The 26,214-nt window shown below is 40.6% G+C and overlaps 1 protein-coding gene across 2 annotated transcripts in view; it reads right to left on the bottom strand.

Moving 5' to 3' along the window:
- SLC25A13 (solute carrier family 25 member 13) overlaps positions 1–26,214 on the bottom strand; it is a 197,202-nt gene that overhangs the window by 76,582 nt on the left and 94,406 nt on the right. For both annotated transcript variants that reach the window (XM_047751930.1, XM_047751931.1), the window contains exon 5: positions 15,913–16,052. In XM_047751930.1, the coding sequence (XP_047607886.1) occupies positions 15,913–16,052 (140 nt within the window). The remainder of the gene's footprint in view (positions 1–15,912; positions 16,053–26,214) is intronic.

Below are 26,214 nucleotides of genomic sequence, written 5' to 3' on the forward strand. Positions count from 1 at the left end.
TTGGTCCCTGGCCTAGCTTAGTGGATTAAGGACCCAGCATTGATGCGAGCTGTGGTGTAGGTCGCAGACATGGCTCGGATCCAGCGTTGTTGTGGTTTTGACTTAGGACATTTGAATGTTCACACAAATGCATCTCTTCCTTTTCGCTCCTGATGACATTAGTCCAAGTCCTCCTCAGACCATGTCTAAGTGGCCACCATGGGTCCAACTGTCAGCTGGTACTCCCTTCTAACCTCCACAGTGCACCTTGTACACATCAACAGAATCTCAGATCTGATTTCAATTGCGCTTGGCAGAGACCTTCTATCATAAAGATCCATCTGTGAAGCAATGTGCTCAAGACCCTACCAGAAGCTCCTCTCAGCCACATCTCCAGCACTCCATGCCCAGCCCAGCTCAGCCAGACCTTTCTTACATCTGGGCCTTTGTCTACTACACACTTCCTTCCATCTGGCATAGACTGTAGCCTCCATCTCTAGCTCCCAACATCCTACCACTTCCTTGAGGCAAATGCCAGCACTCAGGTAAATGTGACCAGGCCTCCTAAGTAAAAATAACTGATTGGATCACCTGGTCTCTGGCGAAGCTCAATTATAAGACTTCTCTCCTACATTTTAGTCAGTTGTTTCCACTCCTGTCTTTCCCCGTACTTTGCCAGGGAAGAGATATGTCCTCCTCATCCTACTTATGGTGTGGGCAGAATACTTAAGATATAGTAAGCACTCAATAAACCATGGGCATAATAATCAGTGATAAGTATTATATAAAACCAATTGAGTGAACAAATCACAATATACTGAACAAAAAGGGGTCTTCTGTACAAGTGCCTCCAATCTAAGAGAAAGGGAGAAACCAACTGTTACACACCCTGTAGTGAAAAATGACCACAGTGTGTATTCAATTGAAAGTAAATGAACACAGTCTCCTTTGAATTGCCAGACCCACTGCTAAAGCTATCGGAAGCTAAGATTATTCTCAACAATACAAGAAAGTATGTTCACTTATTTACCACTTCCCCTAGATTATAACTAATAGTCTCAGGGATCTTCAGATCATTATATCAAAAACAGCATCACTTTCCCTGGGCACTCCATCTCCTCGGAGAGCTGGAGGCCAGGAACATTAAGACCAACCTGTCTGGAATGTCAAACTGGGAAACAGACACCCAAGCGAGGAGGGGCTTACACTGCAGGGCAGGGGGTGCATTTGTAATGAAGAGAGAGGGCATCACTACACATTTCTGTACACAATTAAACATTCAACACCAGGTTTCCTGCAATCGTGGAAAAAGAAAGTACTTTTAGGAGTTCCCTGGTGGTGCCATAGGTTAAGGATCTGGCATTGTCAGTTCTGTAGCTCCGGTTACTGCTGTGGCACAGGTTCTGTCGCTGGCCTAGGAACTTCTGCATGCTGCGGGCGTGGCCAAAAAAAAAGCACTTTTACCCTAAAGAGGAACAACTTGAGAATACATTTCTAACAGTTCTTAAAAGATTGGGGACATTATAAATTCCATGAAAAACAAGAAACTAGATCCACGTAGTTTCTAATAGTAGGATATAGTAAAAATGTTTAGTTATGTGTTTCTCTAAACTTAAAAGTAGCTTATTGGAGATGAGGGTTGCCTTCTGAAGAACATCTGTTTATGTCATAAATGTTTCTTCTTCTAGGGGAAGAAATGAACACTATTAATTACCTCAAACGATAAAAGAGCCATAATAACAGCATTAAGTGAGCACATATTATGTGCCAGATGCTGTTTTAAAGTATTTCGTAGTAATAAAACGGTTTAATGCTCACAGCAACCCTGAAAGATAGGAACTATTATTAACCCCACTGCAGCAGAAGGTCTCACTAACAGGAAGCGGCAAAACTGGAATTCAAACCCAGCTGGTCCTGCCACACTGACCTTGCTCCTAACATCTCACTATACCGCACAGGGAGCCTGGGTAATGCTGCTGTCAGGAATTTGACTGCAAGATGTATCTGACACAGAGGAGTCTTACTAGCTAAAACGATAAACATTCAATTTGCTTTTAACTTATTCTAATGCTCTGGACTTTTCTGTGGACTATTTTCAGGAGAAAACAGTAAAATTGCTGAAATTTTTCACTAAGGCAAAAGCCTTTGATGTGCTCATGAGCACCAAGATTGTCCTCCCAACAACAGCAGAGACCATGCAGAGTAGAGACCAAATCTCAAAAGCTTTCACCTGGCCTTGCTCACAACCTTGAGAGACTGAGAAAGACAAAGAGACCAGTTTAAGGAGGCCTGGGGGAGCTAACACAGAGACACTAAAATTGGAGACTGAATGACCTTCGAAAGCTCACTACTTACGGCAGTGTGACATAAAACCAAAGCTCTCCACTGGCATCTCTAAAGCTGTTTAAGGAAAACCTAACCCATAGTCAGGGCTCCCAAGACCCTGAAGGTTCCCAGATCAGCACCCAGAGGGGTAAAACTGGGACAGAGAGCTTTGGTGTGTATGGTATAGAGCATAAATAGGTAAGCTATTGTTCATTTCCAAAATGAAAGGGACCAGAATGGATAAACTCATCTTACAAGCAGGGAAGGGGAGAACACTGAAAGAAGCAATAGTCGCATGCAAATATTTAAATGTTTAAAGCGCCATCAGGTAAAAGAAGTCAGACTGGCTCTCTGTATTTCTTAAAAAAGGTGGGAAAAAATACCACTGCTCTTCAACATAGTTTTGGAAGTCCTAGCCACAGCAATTAGACAAACAAAAGAAATAAAAGGCATCCATATAGGAAGAGAAGAGATAAAACTGTCACTGTATGCAGATGACATGATACTATACATAGAAAACCCTAAGGACTCAACCCAAAAACTACTTGAACTGATTCATAAATTCAGCAAAGTAGCAGGATATAAGATTAACATTCAGAAGTCAGTTGCACTTCTGTATCCCAGCAATGAAATATTAGAAAAGGAATACAAAAATATAATACCTTTTAAAATTGCACCTCACAAAATCAAATACCTCGGAATACACTTGACCAAGGAGGTAAAGGACCTATATGCCGAGAACTATAAAACTTTAATCAAGGATATTAAAGAAGATGTAAAGAAATGGAAAGATATTCCATGTTCCTGGATTGGGAAAATCAATATTGTAAAAATGGCCATACTACCCAAAGCAATCTACAGATTCATGCAATCCCTATCAAATTACCCAGGACATTTTTCACAGAACTAGAACAAACAATCCAAACATTTATATGGAACCACAAAAGACCCAGAATCGCCAAAGCAATCCTGAGGAACAAAAACCAAGCAGGAGGCATCACTCTCCCAGACTTCAAGAAATACTACAAAGCCACAGTCATCAAAACAGTGTGGTACTGGTATCAAAACAGACAGACAGACCAATGGAACAGAAGAGAGAATCCGGAAATAAACCCTGACACCTAGGGTCAATTAATCTTTGACAAGGGAGGCAAGAACATCAAATGGGAAAAAGAAAGTCTATGCAGCAAGCATTGCTGGGAAACCTGGACAGCTGCATGCAAAGCAGTGAAAGTAGAACACACCCTCACACCATGCACCAAAATCAACTCCAAATGGCTGAAAGACTTAAATATACGACAAGACACCATCAAACTCCTAGGAGAAAACATAGGCAAAACACTCTCTGACATCAACATCATGAATATTTTCTCAGGTCAGTCTCCCAAAGCAATCGAAATTAGAGCAAAAATAAACCCATGGGACCTCATCAAACTGAAAAGCTTTTGCACAGCAAAGGAAACCAAAAAGTAAAAAGACAACTTACAGAATGGGAGAAAATAGTTTCAAATGATGCAACTGACAAGGGCTTAATCTCTAGAATATATAAACAACTTATACACCCGAGCAGCAAAAAAGCCAATCAATCAATGCAAAAATGGGCAAAAGACCTGAATAGACATTTCTCCAAAGAAGATAGACAGATGGCCAGCAAACACATGAAAAAATGCTCAACATCGCTGGTTATAAGAGAAATGCAAATCAAAACTACCATGAGATATCACCTCACACCAGTCAGAATGGCCATCATTAATAACTCCACAAATAACAAGTGCTGGAGGGGGTGTGGAGAAAAGGGAACCCTCCTGCACTGTTGGTGGGAATGTCAACTGGTACAGCCACTATGGAGAACAGTTTGGAGATACCTTAGAAATCTATACATAGAACTTCCATATGACCCCGCAATCCCACTCTTGGGCATCTATCCGGACAAAACTCTACTTAAAAGAGACACGTGCACCCGCATGTTCATTGCAGCACTATTCACAATAGCCAAGACATGGAAACAACCCAAATGTCCATCGACAGAGGATTGGATTCGGAAGAGGTGGTATATATACACAATGGAATACTACTCAGCCATAAAAAAGAATGACATAATGCCATTTGCAGCAACATGGATGGAGCTAGAGAATCTCATCCTGAGTGAAATGAGCCAGAAAGACAAAGACAAATACCATATGATATCACTTATAACTGGAATCTAATATCCAGCACAAATGAACATCTCCTCAGAAAAGAAAATCATGGACTTGGAGAAGAGACTTGTGGCTGCCTGATGGGAGGGGGAGGGAGTGGGAGGGATCGGGAGCTTGGGCTTATCAGACACAACTTAGAATAGATTTACAAGGAGATCCTGCTGAATAGCATTGAGAACTTTGTCTAGAGACTCATGTTGCAACAGAAGAAAGGCTGGGGGGAAAATGTAATTGTAATGTATACATGTAAGGATAACCTGACCCCCTTGCTGTACAGTGGGGAAAAAAAAAAAAAAAAAAAGGTGGGAAAAAAAAATCAGTGGAGAGAAAATGGATCCAGTTTTAGCATAAAACACAGAAGTATTTAACCAGTACAAAGACTCAGCAACGAAAAGGGCTACCCTGCAAAGTAGCAAGTTCCCAATCACTGGAAATAGCTGTTCAACTACCAGCTGAGAGATGTATCTCAAGGAATTTGTTTTATTTATTTCAATACAGGGGTTTATGGAAACAATACATTATGGTGACAAAAACTGAAAGTTTGGAACAGGTATGGGCAGAGCTCAAATATCAGTCATGGTGCTTGTGGCTGGCAGGGTGCAGGGAAGTGAGTCTGCAGTACTTTACAGGGTGGTAAGAACTAGACATCAGGTACAACAGGTACTTAATAAAAAGTAGCTTTGACTTTTGTCAAGATGAATGGCTTAAAAGCCTTTAAAGTACCCCAATATAAGTTCTTTGGTGTCTTTTCACAAACCAAAAAAATCACCTAGTAAGGAACAGTGGTTCTGCAGTTCTACGTCCTTCTGGACTAGTTACAGGAACCAGAGAAGGAGCCCAGACAGGGTAGGGGCTAATAGGAACAGCTGAGCACCTGGACACTCCCTACAGGCCAGGGGCTCTGCTAAGAACATCAAAGACAGTATTTCATTTAACCCTCATAATAATTCCACGAAGTCATAACATCCTTATCTCACTCAGAGGCACCTGAAGCTCAGGAAGGTTAAGTAACTAGTCCAAAGTCACACAGCTAGGAAGTGGCAGCACTGAGATCGCTACCGAGGTAGTGTTTGATTCCAAAATTGAAATTTTTAACCAACCCTTAATGTATGCTGCCTTGGGTAAAACTATAAGCAAGATGATGATCTGGACAGCTAACTGGAAAAGAGATCTTAAGAAGAGTTTGGGTGATGATTTATAGAGAAAAATAAGAGCAGGGTGTATCTCAAGGAGTTCTCACCTTGGGCGATGGGACAGGTAGGAATATCTACCACAAAAGGACACAGCTAAGGGGAAAGAGATGAAGTAGTTGACCAGGAGGAGAAACCTGGAGTGAGAAGAGCTTACGTTATAAACCAAAGTTAGGATATACAAAAGAAAGCCATAGGCACAGGTAGAAATGTAAATCTGGGAAGTCAGATAACAGAATTTTAGGGGAAATCTCCCCACCAAAAGCTAACGTTTACTGTTATCAGGTGCAAGCTCTGCTCCTGGGACCATTATGTTTTCCTGCTTCATCCCTCAATAATCTTCTAAGGTGGAGCTGACCATGAATTCCATTCTGTAGACGGAAAGTAAGGTAAAGGGCAACTGAGGGTCACATGACACTACGTTTGAAACTGGATATGCTGCCCCCGGCAGTCTGGCTCCAAAGCCGATTTCTTTTTCTTTTTTCTTTTTTTGTCTTTTTAGGGCCGAACCCATGGCATATGGAAGTTCCCAAGCTAGGGGTCAAATCGGAACTGCAGCTGCCGGCCTACGCCACAGCCTCAGCAACGCCAGATCTGAGCTGTGTTTGCGACCTACACCACAGCCCAAAGCAACACTGGATCCTTAACCCACTGAGCGAGGCCAGGGATCAAAGCTGTGTCCTCATGGATACTAGTCTGTTCATTTCTGCTGAGCCATGACAGGAACTCCCAGAGCCGTACTCTTAACCTATGTGGACTCCCTGTTCCTTTTAGGGGAAGGCCTACCAAAAACCAGATGGGGGAAAAAAAAAGTTGTAAAAATGGATGAGATTATCCTACCATACACAGAAAGGGCAGGCAGATGACAAAGATAAAATCAATACCTAAAAAAATGAGTACATACAATAAAATCGAGGGCCCGAGACTGTGCAAAACCCAGGGAGCTGGGACGAAGGCACAGCTCTGCCAAGGAAGCTGTCACCTGTATCACAGTTGGCCACAGGGAGCTGACTTCACGCTGCTGATGGAGGCAGGAAGGACTTAAAGAGAAAGGGGCCTCCTTCAGCTAAGGCCAGCAGGCCACAGGGCAAGAACCAGGACAGCTACCTCGAAGACAGTTCCGTTCTGGCACGTGAAAGGAAGCGCAGTTTCTCTTCATATTTGCCAGTGAACTGCTTTCTGTTCCCCTTGTTCTGGTGCATGATGATTAACGGAATAGACTTTTATTGTAGCAGTTTCCAACTACTTCAACACAACCATTCAGATTGCTGTAGGAGGGGGAAAAATCTAACTCTTCAAAATTTCTAGCTGTATAGAGATAAACATATATGGGGGTTACACCACTTTAGGTTTAACATTCATGCTTCTAATAGTTCCAGGCCTGTCATTTCCTTAATAATCTCCAATTTTCAAGTGGGTATATTTTGAATGCAAAAATTCTCTCCACTTCTATTCATACAGGCAAGTTTGTATGGTAGCCTGAGAACAATTTACAAGGAGAAAAAAAAAAAAAAGACCAACAGACCCTCAAAACAAGCAGCAAATCCAGATGATTTATATTATAAAGCCAAGAACACTGAAAAAGACCCCTGGATACTTTGCATTTTTGTATGTTGTACATTTTTGAAATTTAAAAATATATATCTAAAACTTTAATAAAAACAGGGGTTAGCAACAAGGATAGAATTCAAAAGAATTCCTTTTTAGGGTTGTGGTAGAGAATACTGAGGAAAATGTAGGTAATTATTTGTGAAAATAAGAAAAAAGTATAGAAAGAAGGGTTGCTTACAAAATATGGTATCATATTTAGCCTTATTTAAAATAACTTCTATACTGCCCATGAATCAGGATCTGTACTATTTAATATATAAGTATAATTTTCTTAATCCTATGCTAATTTTGAGAAAAAAATTCTAATTAAAGTAGAGATCCATGTATTTTTAAACTGAATAAAAAACAGAACTTGGCAATGGAATAGGGAAAGAGATAAGTAGTTCCCATTCTCCACATTTTTCTGTGCTCTCCACAGTCAGCCTCTGCAGTGAGACTTTCAGATTTGGGGTGAAATTTCATCCCCAATTCACTGGGTGGGGCCTATAATGAAAAGGATCTTTGGAAGCTATGTCGCGATTGCCACTGCACACACAACAACACCTCGGCGGCAACCAAGCATGGAGATTTTCCGTCTCAATTTCTTTGCTCTTCTGATTTAACATTAAACTTCACAGTGGGTAACAGCTGAGGAGATGCTGTATGGAGTGTTCATTTTTACCAGGATGTTACTATAAAAGCCTGCACAACAGGCAACTCAACAAAACAGCAAGGTGACGAACACCATGGACACAAGAGCACAAGGGATTCTGATTTCCTTTGCCCAGAGAGCAGAAAGTGCAGTGTGAGTGAAATGAGTCCTGTATCTAATTCTTCAAGTAACCCGGCCATTCCCACATCTCTAGTCACCCATCGCCAAACTGGCAATGGTTTCCATTTGTACACAAAACACAATCTCATCTCCTGGAAAAGCTGAGGTCAAAACAACCTTAGCTACTTTTACTCATTATTTAATTTTGGAATACCAAGTGGTACTGTATTTATGAAGTACTACCAAAGCTGTACTGCAGAGCCCATCTGGTCCAACTTAAAATCAACATAAAAAGCACGCACACGCTAAAAATGCAAATATAATCCTGGTCTCTGGCTACTAAAGATCTATGGTCTAGATATTTTAATTAATACAGATGGCAAGTTTGGGGGGGGACGCAAGGGGAGGCACCAGTGGCTTGGGTTACTCAATCCTAAGCAAGGACTTTGTAAGTGGTCCACTAACCTGTTTAAACAATCGTGGCTTCAGCAAGTTCTGCTACAAGGGATTGTTTTGTTAACACCTGAAGTGCTCTATCAATTCCAAAGCCTGAGAATTTGATGTGACCACGGTTGAAGGTTATGTTTTCGTTCATTTGGTGGGAGGGGGGGAATGATTTCTTTTTTTTTTGAACAAACAGAGCCTTTTGTGTGGAAAGTTTTGCCTTATAGCAGGATACCTTGACATATGCAGTCCCAAACCTATGACTAAAAACAGCTGCCTTGGTACAGTGCATCTCTGCCCTCCAGGGGGACATGTGGCAACCACCAGCACCTGGGAGCAGCCGGCTTCCAGACCTCTACACTCTAGGGCACAGAACCCAAATAATCAAAATGACCTTTTTACACAAAAGACTTGGGTTGATCCATATGCCCTGCTGACCCATAAACCAAAACACTGGTCAATTCGGTTTAGCAAAAAGAACTAAAAATGTTCAGCTGCATTATTTGCATGAATATGCTTTGGCATCCAACAGGGCTCACGTGATCCAACAAAGGTCCCTGCCAAGAGGAATGGCTGGTCTGGGACTCGGGACACAGCTCTGATTCCCACCTTCTCCCAGCTCTACCAAACTATGACTTGCCTCTTTGGGTTTCACCACCTGTCTTCTGAGAAGAAAAGGACTTGAACAGAACACCCACACCTTTGTGATTAAGGCTTTCTGTTGGGTCGGGTAACTTCATTCTTAAACTCTATTTGATGAGAAGATATTCGAGGGGATTTTTAGCTCCATTCTCTCCAAAGTCAGATACTCTGTTTTGTGGCTAACTCACAGAATCCCAATTTCAAAAATCTGGTCTCTCCACCAGCTTAGAGCACTGCTGATTTCTAGATTCCTATAGCAATAGGAGGAAGCCCCCTGGAAATAGAAGAAATTTCCTGGCTCCATAAAATGCAAAAGAGGATTTTCTTGGAAATGCCCAAGTCTGTGGGGCCATAGGTAGGGCTCCTATGGTATCTCAACCCCAAGGGGGCAATGAGGTGGAAACAACCCAGTCACCTGAGTGGCAATTACTTGCACAGCACTCCTCATAGCCCCTTTTAACTCCTCTTGCATCCCTTCCTCCTCTGCTTCCCATCTCAGTAAAACACCACCATCCCCCACCTGGCCAAGCCTAAAATACAGTGGTGAACCATGAGTTTTGCATAACCTTAGTTGGCCCCAACCTAACAAATCACTAAGCCAGGTCAGGGCCATCCCTTCAACTTTTCTTCAGCTCATCACTGTTACCATCCAAACCAGGCCACAGTCATTTCTCTCTTAGATTAGAAAGTGACCAGCTGGTCTCCCTCTTCCAGTCAGCTCCCTCTCCACCTGATTTCCCACACAACAGCCAGAGTGATCCTTCTGAAGCACAAATCTGATCACGTGTGCCTCTCCGAGCTACCCAATCAACCTTAGGATGAAGACCTGAACACAAGATTCTGTGCTTTCATTTTTATCTCTTATTTATTTTTCTGTTTATGGCTGCACCTGTGGCATATGGAAGTTCCCAGGCTAGGAGTCAAGTCAGAGCTGCAGCTGCCGGCCTATGGGACAACCATAGCAAAAACCAGATCCAAGCCGCATCTGCAACCTACACTGCAGCCTGCTGCAACACCGGATCCTTATTCCACTAAGCAAGGCCAGGAATGGAACCTGCATTGTCACAGAGACTATGTTGAGTTCTTAACCTACTGGGCCATAATAGGAACTCCCAGATTCTGTGCTTTTAAACACTAAGGGCTTTGTCATCAAGGTGATGTTTTTCAACGTACGGCCCTTGGGCTATCTGGAACATCACAATTCAGGATGCTTATCTGAAGGGCAATTTCTCGCTTTTTTTTTTCTGTCTTTTTTTTTTTTGTCTTTTGCCTTTTCTAGGGCCGCTCTGGTGGCACATGGAGGTTCCCAGGCTAGGGGTCTAATCGGAGCTGTAGCCACAGGCCTATACCAGAGCCACAGCAACGCAGGATCCGAGCTGCATCTTCAACCTACACCACAGCTCACGGCAATGCCGGATCCTTAACCCACTGAGCAAGGCCAGGGATTGAACCTGCAACCTCATGGTTCCTAGTCAGATTCGTTAACCACTGTGCCACACAACAGGAACTCCGTGAAAGGCAATTTCTTAAGCCCTTATCCAGACCTACTGAATCAGACCCTTGGTGGGAAAAGAGGCCCAGAGCTCCGGCTTTTAAAATAATCACTTCTGAAAAATTTTACACAAAATCTGAAAAACATTGCTGGAGATTTAAGAAGCTTAAAACCAACTTTTGTTCCACCTGTCTCAAACAAACCCAGAAAACCCCTCCAGGTTTCTTTGTGCTCATCTTTCGTAAAGAAACTACTTAACAGCTAAAGTGACTATAAAGACCAATACAAGGCAAAGCACTTTCTAAGCAGGAAAATGCTAGGTGAGAGATAGTTAATAGCAAAAGGTTTCTAGTTAACAAGTATACTGCCTTGGGTAGCAATCCAAGACTTTTCTATACAGAGACTGCAGCAACTAGAAACTCCTATGCATAGATTACTTTTACACTGTATTAACTATATATGAAATATATACCCATGACTATAAAACACATCAAAAAGTAAATTGAAACAACAGTTACACACCCATAATATGGCTTTTTCATTATCATATCTGGCAATAAATGTCCAGCAATGCGTAACTGTACACGCCCATTCAGAAACACGGCCCCTTCCAGAAACAAACTTCACAGCCATGGCTCTGGAGACCGTATAATGGAGGATAGCGGTAACAGTATAATATTTTAATTCCTCACGTGGCTGTGATCTTATGCAAGAAGTTAAGCCTAGAACAGTTGTTCTGTACCCTTTTTGGGGTACTCCTTTGGGAACTTAATGAAAGCCAGGAGCATTTCCCCATAAAATTACCTGTAAATGCAAAATTTTACCCTGGAGTCTGTTTATTTTTTTTCATATAATGGGGGATAATGGTAATTACCTCTCAGGGTATTAGGGGATGCAGTTATCAGAAATAGAATATTTAAAAGCACTTTGTAAATTATAAAAATTGTTACTATTACTACTCTTTTTTTTTGAGAGGGACTCTTAGTACTGACTCTATAGAATAATTGGGCAGAAAGAGGCCTATCACTCTGTGCTCACAGCTGCCTACATACAACTTTCATGCAATAAGAAATGGGTACTGTATCTGACCAGACATAATTCCAAAGATATACAAGTAGTAATAAATACATGAAAAGATGCTCGATATTATAGCCATTCGGGAAATGCAAATCAAAATCACAAATGAGATAACCACCAAAAGACTAAAGTGAAAGCCCTTAGTCTACTCTGTTAAGTGGTGCTGTTAACTGGACGACCTCATGCTAGTATCTGGCCTTTTAATTCTGTGCTCTGGATGGCTGCTCCAACCACACTTTGAATGTTGGTTTCAGGATTACATCTACCATGAGGAGTTATGATATAAATCTTAAGGATTTGTGTTATAAAAGAGCAACCTCATAGGGCATATGTTTTACACCTGCTTGCAACTATGCCTTTTGAGCTGTTGGGTGAATAAACATAGGAACACCCCCTAGACATGTGCATTATAAGTGTCTCAAAAGTTGCTGTTACCTCTACACCTCTGAGCCTTTTGCACAGGGCCTTTCGACAAATCCTGCATCCTCAGCAAACATTTGCTGAATTGGGTGGTTTGCCCCATGCACGTAATAATGACAAGAATACTCCTAAACAGAGTAGAGAGTTCTATGTTAATATTATTCATGAACACAGAGTTCCATCAGGTACAGAATAGGAAAATCTCTGCAAATTGCTTTCTAAATGTACTGTTTTCAGCATATTAAAATCCATTTTTTCAAATAACCATAAAATTAGAGCTCTGCTCTAAGTGGTGAGGTTAGTTGGAAAGGCTTATATATTATTTTAAAATACACACACCTACATTCCACACATAAAACTGTATTAAGATTCACACACACACACACCATCACTCATGCAGTTAAGTGGAGATGATAGAACTGGGCATAAAAAATAGCAGCAGTGGGAGTTCCCGTTGTGGTGCAGCAGAAACAAATCCAACTAGTATCCATGAGGATGCGGGTTTGATCTCTGGCCTCGCTCAGTGGGTTAAGGATCCACCGTTGGTGTGGGCCGTGGTGTACGTCAGAGATGCAGCTTGGATCCCGAGTTGGATGATGGTATAGGCCAGCAGCTCAGATTCAACCCCTAGCCTGGGAGCCTCCATATGCCATGGGTACAGCCCTAAAAAGCAACATAAAAATAAAAATAAAAACCAAAAGGAGGCTTTGTGTCCCTGCTACTTATCAGGCAAATCAAAGGATGTAGGAGAGATTCACCATGGCACGAATTTTAAACGAAGGCACAGACGACATTCCAGCTCAGCAGTCAATCGATAACCAGGATCAGCAGTGACCACCTCAGTATGCAGATGAATGTGTGGACAGGCAGAGTCCTCAGAGCCACTTGATGGCTTGTAACAAACTCATACTTGCTTCGACATAATAAAACATAAATGTAGGGGAAAAAACTGACCTTGCAGAGAATGGCACTGCCCAGGAGGCATAAACATGTGCATAAGCACAGGTAACACAAGAGTGTGAGGCTGAGTTGGCTGGAACCAACCTGAAATACCTTCTAGAACCTTAAGTGGGATTGACAGATGTTACTGACAATAGGCACCTTGAAATCACAAACACTTCTCAGCCGTGGCACCAGCCAGGGGGCTGGTGACTGTGTTTCTGAGCCCTGTCCCAGAGCAGAAAGGTAGGCACATGCTTGACAAAGCAAGAGCCCAGAACATGGGAGAGGTAGTTCATTTACGTGTTTAGGAAGTTTCCTGCATCCTCCAATTAGACCCCTAGCCTGGGAATCTCCACATGCCACGGGATCGGCTCTAGGAAAGGCAAAAAGACAAAAAAAAAAAAAAAAAAGAAGTTTCCTGCATTAAGAAAAGAGCCAAGTATTTGAAGATGAGGTCTGAAGCTCCACCTTCATTCAGAAGACTTCAAAGGAAGCAAAGAAAGCATCTGAATGGGGGCAATGGGAGAGTGACCCAAAGGTAGACATCAAAACTGGTATTTCATTCATCAAAACTGGCATTCACACCAAGTCTATCATGATACATCCATTCCTTTACATCTAGGACTAGAGTGGGACACAAAAGCAAGGCCCTCCTTATCTACCTACACCATTAGAATCTAGTAAAAGGTTTGCACTTGCATTCTGGCTACAACGTCAAAATCATCCCATGCAGGACACTGAGGGGTGACTGCCTTCGCCAGTACAGAACGGTGTCAAATACAAGCAAATTCCTCGCAAACTGCAGCTGGAAACCTAATCGGTAATCCCTGAGCCATCCAATCTCTGACTCTGGCTCCCTCGTATCTTGAGGAGGGCCTCAAAGCAGCTGAGTGGCTTACAGCCGACTCAATTCCGCATAATTGATACTTGCTTAAAGGGAAATGTGATCATCCTTACTATTGCTAACATCCCATTAAGACTAAAAGTTAATTAGGCTGTGTTCCATAAAGTCAATTTGAGGCATTTGTCTCAATAGCATTATTGTAATTATTCCTCATCAAAATGAATACCACCTCCTACTGCGCGCCAGTGTCTTGTGTAAACAACAGAACAAACCTAACCACTCACATTCCATCCTCCACCTGAGTTATTTAAGCAGGTTTGTGTTTATAAAGAACTACAACCAGGAATTCATAGATATTAACATGTTTTTTTTAAAAAATTACAAAGGCATGTTTAAGGCAACTTGTTTTAAGTTTTCAAAGGCTGGGGAAATAAAAGCAAATTAGAAACCATGACAAATTTCACATACCAGTAAAAGTCAAAAAGAGGAGCATCTATTAAAGCCACCTTATTACATAGGCTGGTGCCTCTAAGACTGGAGACCACAAAATGCTGACTGAATGAGCACAGGGCCTGGTACCCTTGTGCCCTCTGCCCCCATCCAGACTGTGTTTCCCACACTCTTCAGGAGGTTCTAGTAAGGTCTTGGGCACACAGAAGAAGCAGGGGCACTTAGACACCCACTGCTGATGCTACAGATAACAAAGAATGGAAGGTGGGTAGGGGAGGTGGGCAGTGGGGAGAGGATGTGTGTGCAAAATAGGTGAAGGAGATTAAGAGAGAGAAATCTCCAATAATAAAATAAACAAGCCACAAGGATGTCTTATCCAACATGAGGAATAGGGTCAATAATACTCTAATAGCTCTGTACATGAACAGATGGTTGCTGCTGACCATCGTGACCATTTCATAACATATGCAAACATCAACCCACTATATAGTACACCTGAAACTAACCTAATATTATACACCAACTACATGTCCATTAAAGAAATAAAAGAAGATGATGGTTTCCCTGGCCAATTTTGCCTTGAGACCCAGAATTAAAACATATGAAATGGATTCCCTTAAGTCTTTTCAAATATTACATTTAATAAAATATAACTAAAAGTGTTAGAGAAACTAAACACATGCATAAAATCCAAAAGGAAGAGTGGTTTATCACACAGACCTATGTATCATATAGATAGTGATTTCTAGTGACTAAACATGAATATCAGAATTAACAGTCTTGAAATTATGCTTCAGGTGGAAAACTAAACGGTCATCGTATTTCGTTACTGCTTTCCCACTGACATCATCAGTAGCCCAGTGAAAATATCATCGTTGGGGGAAGTGAAGAGAGAAAGGCAGGAGGGCCTGAGCCAGGGGTATCCCAGACATGTGGACGACTCCCACTGAGTTGAACCCTGAATATGAACAGCAAGTGCTCCCCAACAGTGATTCTCAAACCTGGCTGCAAAACTGAAGAACGTGAAAAGCTTTAAATATCCCAGCACCCAGGCAGTCCCCACCCCAAACATCAGATCTAGTCTCTAGAGGGGAAGGGATCCAAACCACAATTTTTTAAAGCTCCCCAGGTGATTCCAATATACAGTCAGTCCCAGACCCAGTGTCTTGGCTATTCAAGGCCTCAGGTGAAATGATTCTATGGTTTGAGGCTGATGACATCTGTCCATTTCTCAAGGGAAGACAAAATACTGATAAACGGTAGTGGAACCACTCATAAGGCAAGAGTTCAGGTTCTGATTCCGCCCCTCCTGACTTACATGACTTTCAGCAAATCACTTCGTTTCCTGGGTCCTTAATGTGTATCCCATTTAAACATGAAGGGATTCTACACAGTCGTAAGAGCCCATTTAATCTACCACAGCTTCTACGTAACAGCAAAGAAATACTTCTAAGTAAGATGGTTGGCCAGGGTTATTAGCATGTTTGGATCAGGATCCCAGTTTAATTTATTCACTCTTTTTAACTTTTTCTAAGAACTAGACCCACCAGTAAAAACTGAGTGAACTCTGCATACGTCAGGTGTCTTTTTCTTTCCTTTCCAAAATGGAGTTGCACAAACTCTGAATCCCAGTTAAATGGAATACGTTGATGAATTGTGGTCTGTTCAAAAACTTGCTTAACATCCTCTGAAAAGAGAAAAGAAAGGTTGGTTAAAACAAAGCAAATCAGGCTCTTCCTCATAAAAAATCTGTTATTCAATGGATAGTGCTGCTTTCTTGGTATAAAAGGTAACAACTTTAAAAACGCATAGATTAGAAAACTGCAGCAGAAATAAAAATGGGAGTCTCATGAAATCAAAGTTAATAATCCTGCCCAATAAAATGAAGGGGGAAAAAAATCAAGAGGTCACACACACACACACACACAAAGGCCTCAAAGGCAGCAGCAAACCAAACCAAAGTAATAAGCCATGTCTCCTATCATCATCTATTTTTGTTTCAATAAATACTATTTTCTAGGCACCAGGAATATAACTCAATCTGTAGTGGCAGGAAACGCACATATAACATACAGAAATACACCAAACACTATACAAGTCTTAAATATAGTCCTTTATCAAGCTATGAAAATGTTTTTCAAGATTTAGAAATCAGTTGGATATAAATCTTGACGCATATATTCAACAGCACTGAGGCTCTACCTGAGCTTTAAAGAGCCGCAGTACTCCCCAGGCCACATTTAAAGACAAGAGCCAAGGGAGGGAGAGCCAGCAGCCCCATCCTCCGATGTTACCCTGCCAACCCCACGAGTTCTCCAAGGCCCAACTCCTCCCATTCTAACTACCACATGTACTACCTACGGATCCTTCCCCTGCTTTTAGCCTCTACTGCAAATGGTACGAGGGCTGACAGAGAACAGAAAACAACAGTATGGAAAACTTTACATTCTTAAAGCTTCATGTTTTTCTTTACTAGTTAGTCCCCCTGCTTCCGACAAGAGTCTATATTGTCGGGAGGGTAAAGGGACATAAATTATATCAATGAACTTGTCCGGCCTTCAGACCTTTAAATATGTCTACCAAACCTGCTCCTTTTTATGAGCAAACTATGGCTGCTACCTTGTTTTTATTCCCTTTGCAACTATTTTGAAAAAAAAAAAAAAAAAGTAAATTTTTTAGTCCTCTAAAGGATGCCAAAAACCCTGGCACATGTTCCCACTGTTTCCCCCAAATTTCCTACTTCCACCTCCCCTTACACCCACAAGTTTTTATTCCACGGTTTTAAAGTTTCCAGAAAAATTTCAAGCCTTGCCATGAAGAAACAGTAGTGCTGCCATCAGCATAAGTCTGGGTGTGTATTTGCACAGAGAAGGCAGTAAAAATCAGAATTATGCCGGGCATAAATTTTATAAAAGATGGCAGGAAACCTCAGGCTGGACCTGTTGAGGACAATAAAATAAAAAGCTTTAAAGTGTAACCTTCAATTTCTTTGACTTTATTCCATCTTTTCCACTTTCAGCAAAAAAAGAAACAGGACTAAGAAAAATGAAGTGAATCAAGAATTGAGATTTAGGGAGTTCCCGTCGTGGTGCAGTGGTTAACGAATCTGACTAGGAACCATGAGGTTGCGGGTTCGGTCCCTGCCCTTGCGTAGTGGGTTGAGGATCCGGCGTTGCCGTGAACTGTGGTGTAGGGCGCAGACGCGGCTTGGATCCCGCATTGCTGTGGCTCTGGCACAGGTCGGTGGCTACAGCTCCAATTGGACCCCTAGCCTGGGAACTGCCATATGCCACAGGAGCGGCCCTAGAAAAGGCAAAAAGACAAAAAAAAAAAAAAAAAGGACAGCATCCCAGAGGATCTGGGTGGGAGTGGGGAAAGGTGATAAATGAAATAAATTAAGTCAGAGGAGGTTCTCTGCAAATTTTGGCTCTGAAACACCCCATAAGAAATTACCGAATTGAAATTCAAATGACTTGGGTTCAAATTTGGCTACTAATAGCAGTTAAAATTTCTTAGGCACTTGCCATGTGCTAGGTATTACTATTCAAATGGCTCTGTGTGGTAAAATAGATAATCTGTAGCTCCCTCCTTATTCTAAATGTCTACGCCTCTATAGGAAGCAGGCCCAGTACAAATTCAAGGAAGGCCCCACAGTCTTCCAATCCAGACCAATAAATTGTCTAATGAGAAATGATGTTCAAGTGACAAAGATGTGACCATTCTATACTATAATAGAATTATAGAGAAATATACAAACAAAAATGGCTTTTTGCCCATCTTTCTGCCAAGCTAGTGAAATAGATTCCTTTTTAAAACGTATTCTGGTGAAATAATGTTTCAGTGCAATAAGCAAAGGACAGCTGTCAAAAATGAGGTCCTTCCAAAGCTATAATTCAAAAAGACACTTGCACCCCTATGTTCATATTAGCACTATTCACAATAGCCAAGACAACCTAAATGCTCATCAAAATATGAATGGATTAAAAAGAGATGGCACACTGTAAATCAACTATAATAAAAAAAAATTTTTAAAGAAGATATGGTACATATGGAATATTACTCTGCCATAAAAAGAACAAAATAATGGCATCTGCAGCAACACAGATGGAACTAGAGATTACCATACTAAGTGAAGTAAGTCAGAAAGAGAAAGATAAATACCATATGATATCACTTATATGTGAAATCTAAAATAGAGCACAAGTGAATCTATCTACAAAACAGAAACAGACTCACAGACATGGAGAACAGACTTGTGGTTGCCCAGGGGGAGGGGGATGGGGGGAGGGAAAGGGATGGACTAGGAGTTTGGGATTGGTAGATGCAGAGTTTGGGATTGGTAGATGCAGAGTTTGGGATTGGTAGATGCAAACTATTACATTTAGAATGGATAAGCAATGAGATCCTGCTTTATAAGCACAGGGACTATATTCAACATCCTGGGATAGATCATGATGAAAGATAATATAAGTAAAAGAATATATGTGTGTGTGTGTGTATGTGTGTGTGTGTACATATATATATGTACATGTATGACTGAGTCACTGTGCTGTACAGCAGAAATTGGCACAACAATGTTAAGTCAATTATACTTTAAAAAAAATTGAGGTCCTTCCTTTTCTTGATATCTTCAATGTCCTATAGGAAGTAACAGAAGATATTAACCCACTATTGGCTTATAAAGCTAAAGGATTTATTATGTTTTAATATTTATATGGTATAAAACTATAAATATATATAACAAATTTACATTATCCAAAACTTAGTAAATGAATTTAAAGTACACCTCATTCTAATCAACAACCTTATTTGAACTATCATTTACTGCTTACTACAACTCTGGCCTGAATTCAAAACTGTGAACTCTGAACCCGAAGTCTAGAGCCTTTTCTGCTTTTCCATTAGAGCTTGTCTTTCTTACGCAAATACCTGCCCGCAGCATTGAGATCTATTCCCTCTGAAGTACAGAGCTATATGGAATCTCTAAGACCTGTTTCAACCTCTACAAATTGCCAACTCTATAAACCTGTACTACTGATAAAGTGTTTTTAAAATGGTATCTCTATATAGCATGTCTAGGTGTGCAGACAGGTCTGTGTGAGTATACACATTTATTAAGCATTTCTTCCTTAGATCATCAGCATCCTGAGAACAAAGGCTATATTTTTCACCTCTGGTTCTCCCACTGTGGCTGGCACAATGGTGGGCAGAGAACAAACATTCAGTAAGTTGTGCTTGAATTTAAATGACTAAAAAAAGGTTTACAATAGTCCAACAGATTAAGGACAGTGGTATGAACCCTTTGAGGCCCTACAGTTTCCACCTTACCAAAAAGGCATTTCATCATTTCTTAAGATTTCAGTGAAGTGCATAAGGATCATCAGTCTTGCTTATTAAAGTCTCCAGCCCCACACCGAGGCTGATTCATGTGAGCTAAAGAACCTGCATTTTAATTAGCATCCCAGGTTTTATGATTCAAGGGTCCTGGACCTCATTTTGAAAAACACTGTCCTAAAGGGTTACAGAAGGGATTTTTAACTCCCCACTGAAATAGACAGAAAATATGAAAGGAAGGATGTAGGAAAGACACTCTGGACTAGCTAATGTAATGCAGTTAAGTGTAAGCTCTAGCCACTAGCAGACCCAAGGGGATGTACATGTTGTACAATTCAGTGAATGACATTCATTTCAGGGCCTAAGTGATTGGTGATCCCTGAAGCTGGACAGTTTACAAACTACACGACCCTGAGAATGGGGTCCACTGCAGTTCTCAGCTGTTCTAACATACTGGCCACTGTAACAATGACAGTCCTCAGCTAGCAGCACAGCTCTGAGCACTGTCCTGTATTATGGGAAGCAAAAGGGTGGGACAGTTCAAGTCCAAGAGCTGAATCCAAGTCCATGCCACAAGGAGTAATAGCACATCCAAAGAGTATACTGGGCTAAACTGTGAGAGTTCCTCATGACAAGGCAATAGCAGTTTAAGGGAGGATGCACTTGCAAAAGTGGGAGAAAAAAAGCTTCCCGCAGAAGATAAAACTTGATTAGGGTCCTGAAGGCTGTAGATGATTTAATCAGATGAATCTGAGGGATTTTTTTTTTTGTCCAGTAAAAAGCAACAATATGAAGAAGGGTTCATTTCTTTTGAAAGGGAATAAGGGTCCAATCTGAACACTTTGGAGCAAAGTCCCCTGATGTCACAGAGACATGACAGATCCTGGTCTAAGCATTTACATATGTTGGTATCACTTGCCAGCAGCAAATATTATTATTTTCAAACCCTAAGGTCTTACTTGATACTACATTTGTGGTAAAGAAAAGGTTGCTATGGGAAGAACAGTTTGGTTATGGAATTCTGCTTAAAAAAAAAATAGACCTCGAGGTTTTTTTTAATCACTTGGTACAATCTCTACAAAATTGATTTTTCACTCTTGTAACTTACACAGGTGTATGTACTCAAATATCCTAAGATGACTAAGCCATTCTAATTGGAAAAGTCGAATGATATGTGCCAGAGGGAAGGAAGATTACTGGTAAAGAGGAAAACTACCTATATTTTCTATAGTCATTTTCATGGATAATCAACTCTTCTTACGAAATTAAAATATTTCTTAAATTTTGTCGCTCTGGAAAAATCACACTTTTTTTCCAAAAATAATTTCATTAGGTTCATAATCTCTGAATATTTCATCCTGCTCCAATAAGTCACACTGGTGCACTGAATTTTCTGAAATGCTTGGCCTCTATATTTCCCTGAATGTTCATGAATGGAAACATCTATAAGCCCAGTAGTCACAATGAGTTCTAGAATTTCTCCCCTCACTTTGGAAGACCCTGTAATATCATCGCAAGCTAATATTCTTTTTTCCCTTTAGGAGGCTCAAAGAGCTTTCTCACTTAACATTTGATTGTTTTAAGATTTCTCCATGCCTGTGAGGCAATGAAAGGTAAGAGTACTCCTTTCATCATATAACTAGAAAATCAGAAACTAAACACCAAAGTCATTTTCAAATTCTTTTCCCCCATTTTTTAAATGTTTTATTGAAGTACAGTTGATTTATGATATTGCGATAATTTCTGTACAACAAAGTGATTCAGTTATACATGCAGACACACCCATTTTCTTTTAGATTCTTCTCCCATTCAGATGATCACAGAATAACTGGGTAGAGTTCCTTGTGCTATACAGCAGGTCCTGACTGGCCAACCATTCCATACACCACATTGTCATATGTCAATCCCAAAACTCCGAGTCTATCTCCCCGCCCTCCCATCCCATACCCTTCTTAACCATAAGTGTGTTTTCAAATTCCGTAAGTCTGTTTCTGCTCTGTAAATAAGTTCATTTGATTCCTTTTTTTTTAATAATCCACATATAAGTGATATCAAATGATGTTTGTCTTTTACTGTCTAACTTCACTTACTAGGATAATCTTTAAGTCCATACATGTTGCTATAAAGGGCAGATTTTCAAATTCTGCTCTGTGCTCTGTACTCTGTCTCATGGAAAATTCCATGAGCTTTAATATGAAAGATTCTAGGAGTCATTCTTAGGGCCATCCTATCACTAAATCATCACCATTCTCTGACCTTTCAAAACCTAACTTGCAGTCCTAGCGAGGAAAAGAGGAAAATATTCCAGGCTTTTTGGTTACTTGGTGTCATTTATATATGAACTATAATTCATACCACACCAGAGGATGGCTTTCAAATAAGCATCATTGTCTGATTTATTACTAACTTAAAAAAAAATCAGAAGCGGGGGAGGGATCGATTGGGGGTTTGGGGTTGGCATATGCACACTATTATATATGGAGTGGATGGTCAATGAGGACCTGCTATATAGAGGGAACTCTATCCAATATTCTGTGATAATCTACATAGGAAAAGAATCTGAAAAAGAATGGATGTGTGTATGAGTATAACTAAATCACTTCTTTGTACAGCATAAATTATCTCAACATTGTAAATCAACTATACTTAATAAAACTTAAAAAATGAAAAAAAAAAAAAAGATCTCTCCTAGTCTAAAGCACAGGGTCTTAAAATTTTACCCCCAGGTTGGGTCATATAGGCAAAGAAGCAAAACTGAATTAGCAATGAAATATTAATGAAGCACTAGATATATATTTTGGATATTTAAAGTCATATTTTTCTTAGCTCAGCTACTCCTCCTGAAAGTAAAAACAAATTATAATGCTTATCTCTTAAGGTATAATCATTGTTATTTTAGTATGTGCCAAACAAGCTCTGTTTGGAAGGTCTATAGTTCCCACAATATCACCAAATAATGGTGATATTATTAAAAGCAAAACTTCACCAAATAAGCTCAAAGAGCCTTTGAGTTTATTTTGGGACTTTGCTTTCCCCAGAAATGTCTCTAGCCTAAAAATCCACTACATTTTTTTTAAGATTAAAAAAAGACAATTACAAAATGGCAACTGTTTCTTTCCTAAATATAATCGCAAAAGTCAACTAATTTCCTCTAGTAAGTTTCCTAGGCCACACAGTATGGTCATAGCCTCAAAGAGTTGTAATTTTTAAATGCTAGATTGTAGAAGACACGGTCCTGTGCTTTTTTAAAGTCCTAAAAGGAATCCATTTAAAAAAAAACTATTAGAACTAAAAAGTCCATCAATGTTGAAGGAGACAAGAGCAATATAAAAAATCAACTGTACTTCTATACATTGGAAATAAGCAACTGAAAATGAAATTAAGAAAACAATTCAATTTACAATAGCCTCAAAAAGAATTACTTAGGAAAAAACTTAACAAAAGCTATGCAAAACCTATACTCTAAAAACTACAGAACACAGTTGAAAGAAATTGAAAAAGATCTAAATGGAAAGACATTCCATGTTCATGGACTGGAAACTGTTATGATGATAAAACTCCCCCAAAGAGGGAGTTCCCGTCGTGGCACAGTGGTTAACGAATCTGACTAGGAACCATGAGGTTGCGGGTTCAATCCCTGGCCTTGCTCAGTGGGTTAATGATCCAGCGTTGCCGTGAGCTGTGGTGCAGGTTGCAGACACGGCTCGGATCCCGAGTTGCTGTGGCTCTGGCGTAAGCCGGTGGCTACAGCTCCGATTCAACCCCTAGCCTGGGAACCTCCATATGCCGCAGGAGCGGCCCAAGAAATAGCAAAAAGACAAAAACAAAACAAACAAACAAACAAACAAAAACTCCCCCGAAGTAATTAACATGTTCAGTGTAGTCGCTATCAAAAGTCCAGCTGGTTTCTTTGCAGAAACTGACAAGCAGACCCTAAAATTCATACGGAAGTTCAATGAATCCAGAATAACCAAGACAATCTTAAGAAAGAAGAACAAGTTTTATTTCACATTTACCTCAAAGCTATAGTAATCAAAACTGTGTGGAGTGCCCATTTTGGCACAGTGGAAATAAATCTGACTAGTATCCACGAGGATGGGTTCAATCCTTAGCCTTGCTCAGTGGGTTGGGGATCTGGCATTGCCATGAGCTGTGGTGGAGGTCACAGATGCAGCTCAGATCTGGAATTGCCACAGCTGTGGTGAAGGCTGGCAGCTGCAGCTTCAAGCCTGGGAACTTCCATATGCTGCAGTTGTGGCCCTAAAAAGACAAAAAATAAAATAAATAAATAAATAAACCCTTACATTTATGGTCAATTTATTTTTAACAAGGGCGACAGTTCAAAAGGGAGAAATTAGTCTAAATGGTGCTGGAACAATTGGATATCTACATGTAAAAGAAGCTGGAACCCTACCTCACACCACAAACAAAAACTAACAAAGATGGAGTTAAGTAAAATCTAAATATAAGAGCTAAAATTACGAAGCTCTTAAAAGAAAACAGAGGCATAAATCTTTGTGACTCTGGATTAGAAAAGTTCCTTTAGATATAATATCAGAAACACAAGCAACAAAAGACAATAATGTATAAATTGAACTTCTTTATAATTCAAAATCTTTGTACTCCAAAGGTATCATCAACAAAGTGAAAAGACAGACTACAGAATGGGAGAAAAATTTTGCAAATCATGTATCTGATAAAGAACTCTGGAATATATAAAGAATTCTTGCAATTCAATAATAAAAAGACAAATCATCCAATTTTAAAATTAGGTAAAGGATTTGAATAGACATTTCTCCAAAAAAGACAAAAGGGTCAATAAGCATATTACAATATGTTCAACATCAAAATGCAAAGGCAAATCAAAAACCCAATGTGATACCACTGCACCCCTACAAGTAGCAAGTGTTGGTGAGAATGGGAAGAAGTGCAAAACTCTCATATATTGCTGGTGGGAACGTAAAATAGTAGACACTTTGGAAAAGTGTGGTAGTTCCTCAAAAACATAAACAGAGTTACCACATGACCCAGCAATTCTACTCGGGTATAAATCCAAGAATAATGAAAAAACCTACGTTCACATAAAAACTGGTACACAAGTGTTCATAGCAGCATTATTCACAGCAGACAAGAAGTGGAAACAACCAGCATGTCCATTAACAGAAGGATGGATAAACAAAATGTGGTATATCCATGACAATGTGATACTATTCATCAATTAAAAAGGGATACAGTACTATTACATCCAATGACATGGACAAACCTTGAAAACAATATACTAAGAAGCCAGTCATAAAAGACATGTATGATTCCATTCTTTTGCAATGTCCAGAACAGGCAAATTCATAGAGACAAAAAGTATATTTTTCCTTTGACAAAAAGTGGTTGCTTAAGACTGGAGGGACCAGGGGAAAGTGGCAGTGGGAATGATAATGTATGGGGTTTCTTGTTGGGGATGATGAAGATATTTTAAAACTGAGGATGGTTGCAGAAACATGCAACGGGACTCAAAAACATTGACTGATTCTCTTAATGGGTGCAATATATCTCAATAAAGCTGTTTTTAAAAAACATGGGACTGGCTCCAGGATTAAGATGGCAGAGGAGAGGATGTGGATGTGGAGCTCACCTTCTCCCAAAAACACATCAAAAAAAAAAAAAATACATGTAGAACAATTTGCACTGAACATCTACTGAATGAATGCTGGCAGAGGACCTCAGACTTCTGACAAGGCAAGAAAACCTCTACCTAACTGGGTAGAACAAAAGGAAATTAAAAAACACAGAACAAAAAGAGAGTAGAAAGAATCAGGGCAGGAGCAGCACTCCAAAGAGGGAGCTATAAAAGAGGAAAGAAATCCACATCCTGGGAAGCCACTTAAGTGGCAGGGAGATCAGCCAGAATGGAGGGGGAGCCTCAGAGCCTCAGAGAAAAGCACAGCAGCCAGTCTGAGGAAGGCAAAGCAGACAGACAGCTGCACACGCAACTAGTACCACCATCCAGAGCACCACCGCCTGAGACGCTGGGCAGAGATGTAACTTAGCAGGACACTTTAGGGCTTTCTCAGGGCAGGCTCTTCCCCCATATCCTCTGCTTTTGCTACTCTCAGAAGTATAATGTATCTAATTGAGGTTTATAGGACCTGACCTTTGTGGATAGCTACAAGAACAAAGGATTTCTGTACCAAGAAGTTTGCAACAACCAGCCAAGCCCCTCCTGCACCTTGCCTTTAAATATGCCTTGCAAATTTGGTTGGGGGTGGGTCTGGGATATTTTTGGAGCATGAGCCACCCAACTCCTTTCATGACCATGCAACAAACTTTTCTCTGCTCTAAACCCCAGTGTTTGTGGCCTCACTGTGCATCAGGCACATGGACTTGTGCTAACAGGGGCTGGGCACTGAGGCTTAGACTTTGAAGGTCAGTCCTAGGAAGAGGGCTAGGGTTTGTTGGCTGGATGCAGACAGCCTGAGGAGTGGTGTGCCATTGCCAAGGTAGTGTGGGAGGAAGCCTGG

This window comes from Phacochoerus africanus, chromosome 11, assembly GCF_016906955.1.
Source record: "Phacochoerus africanus isolate WHEZ1 chromosome 11, ROS_Pafr_v1, whole genome shotgun sequence".
NCBI classification, from domain to species: Eukaryota; Metazoa; Chordata; class Mammalia; order Artiodactyla; family Suidae; genus Phacochoerus; species Phacochoerus africanus.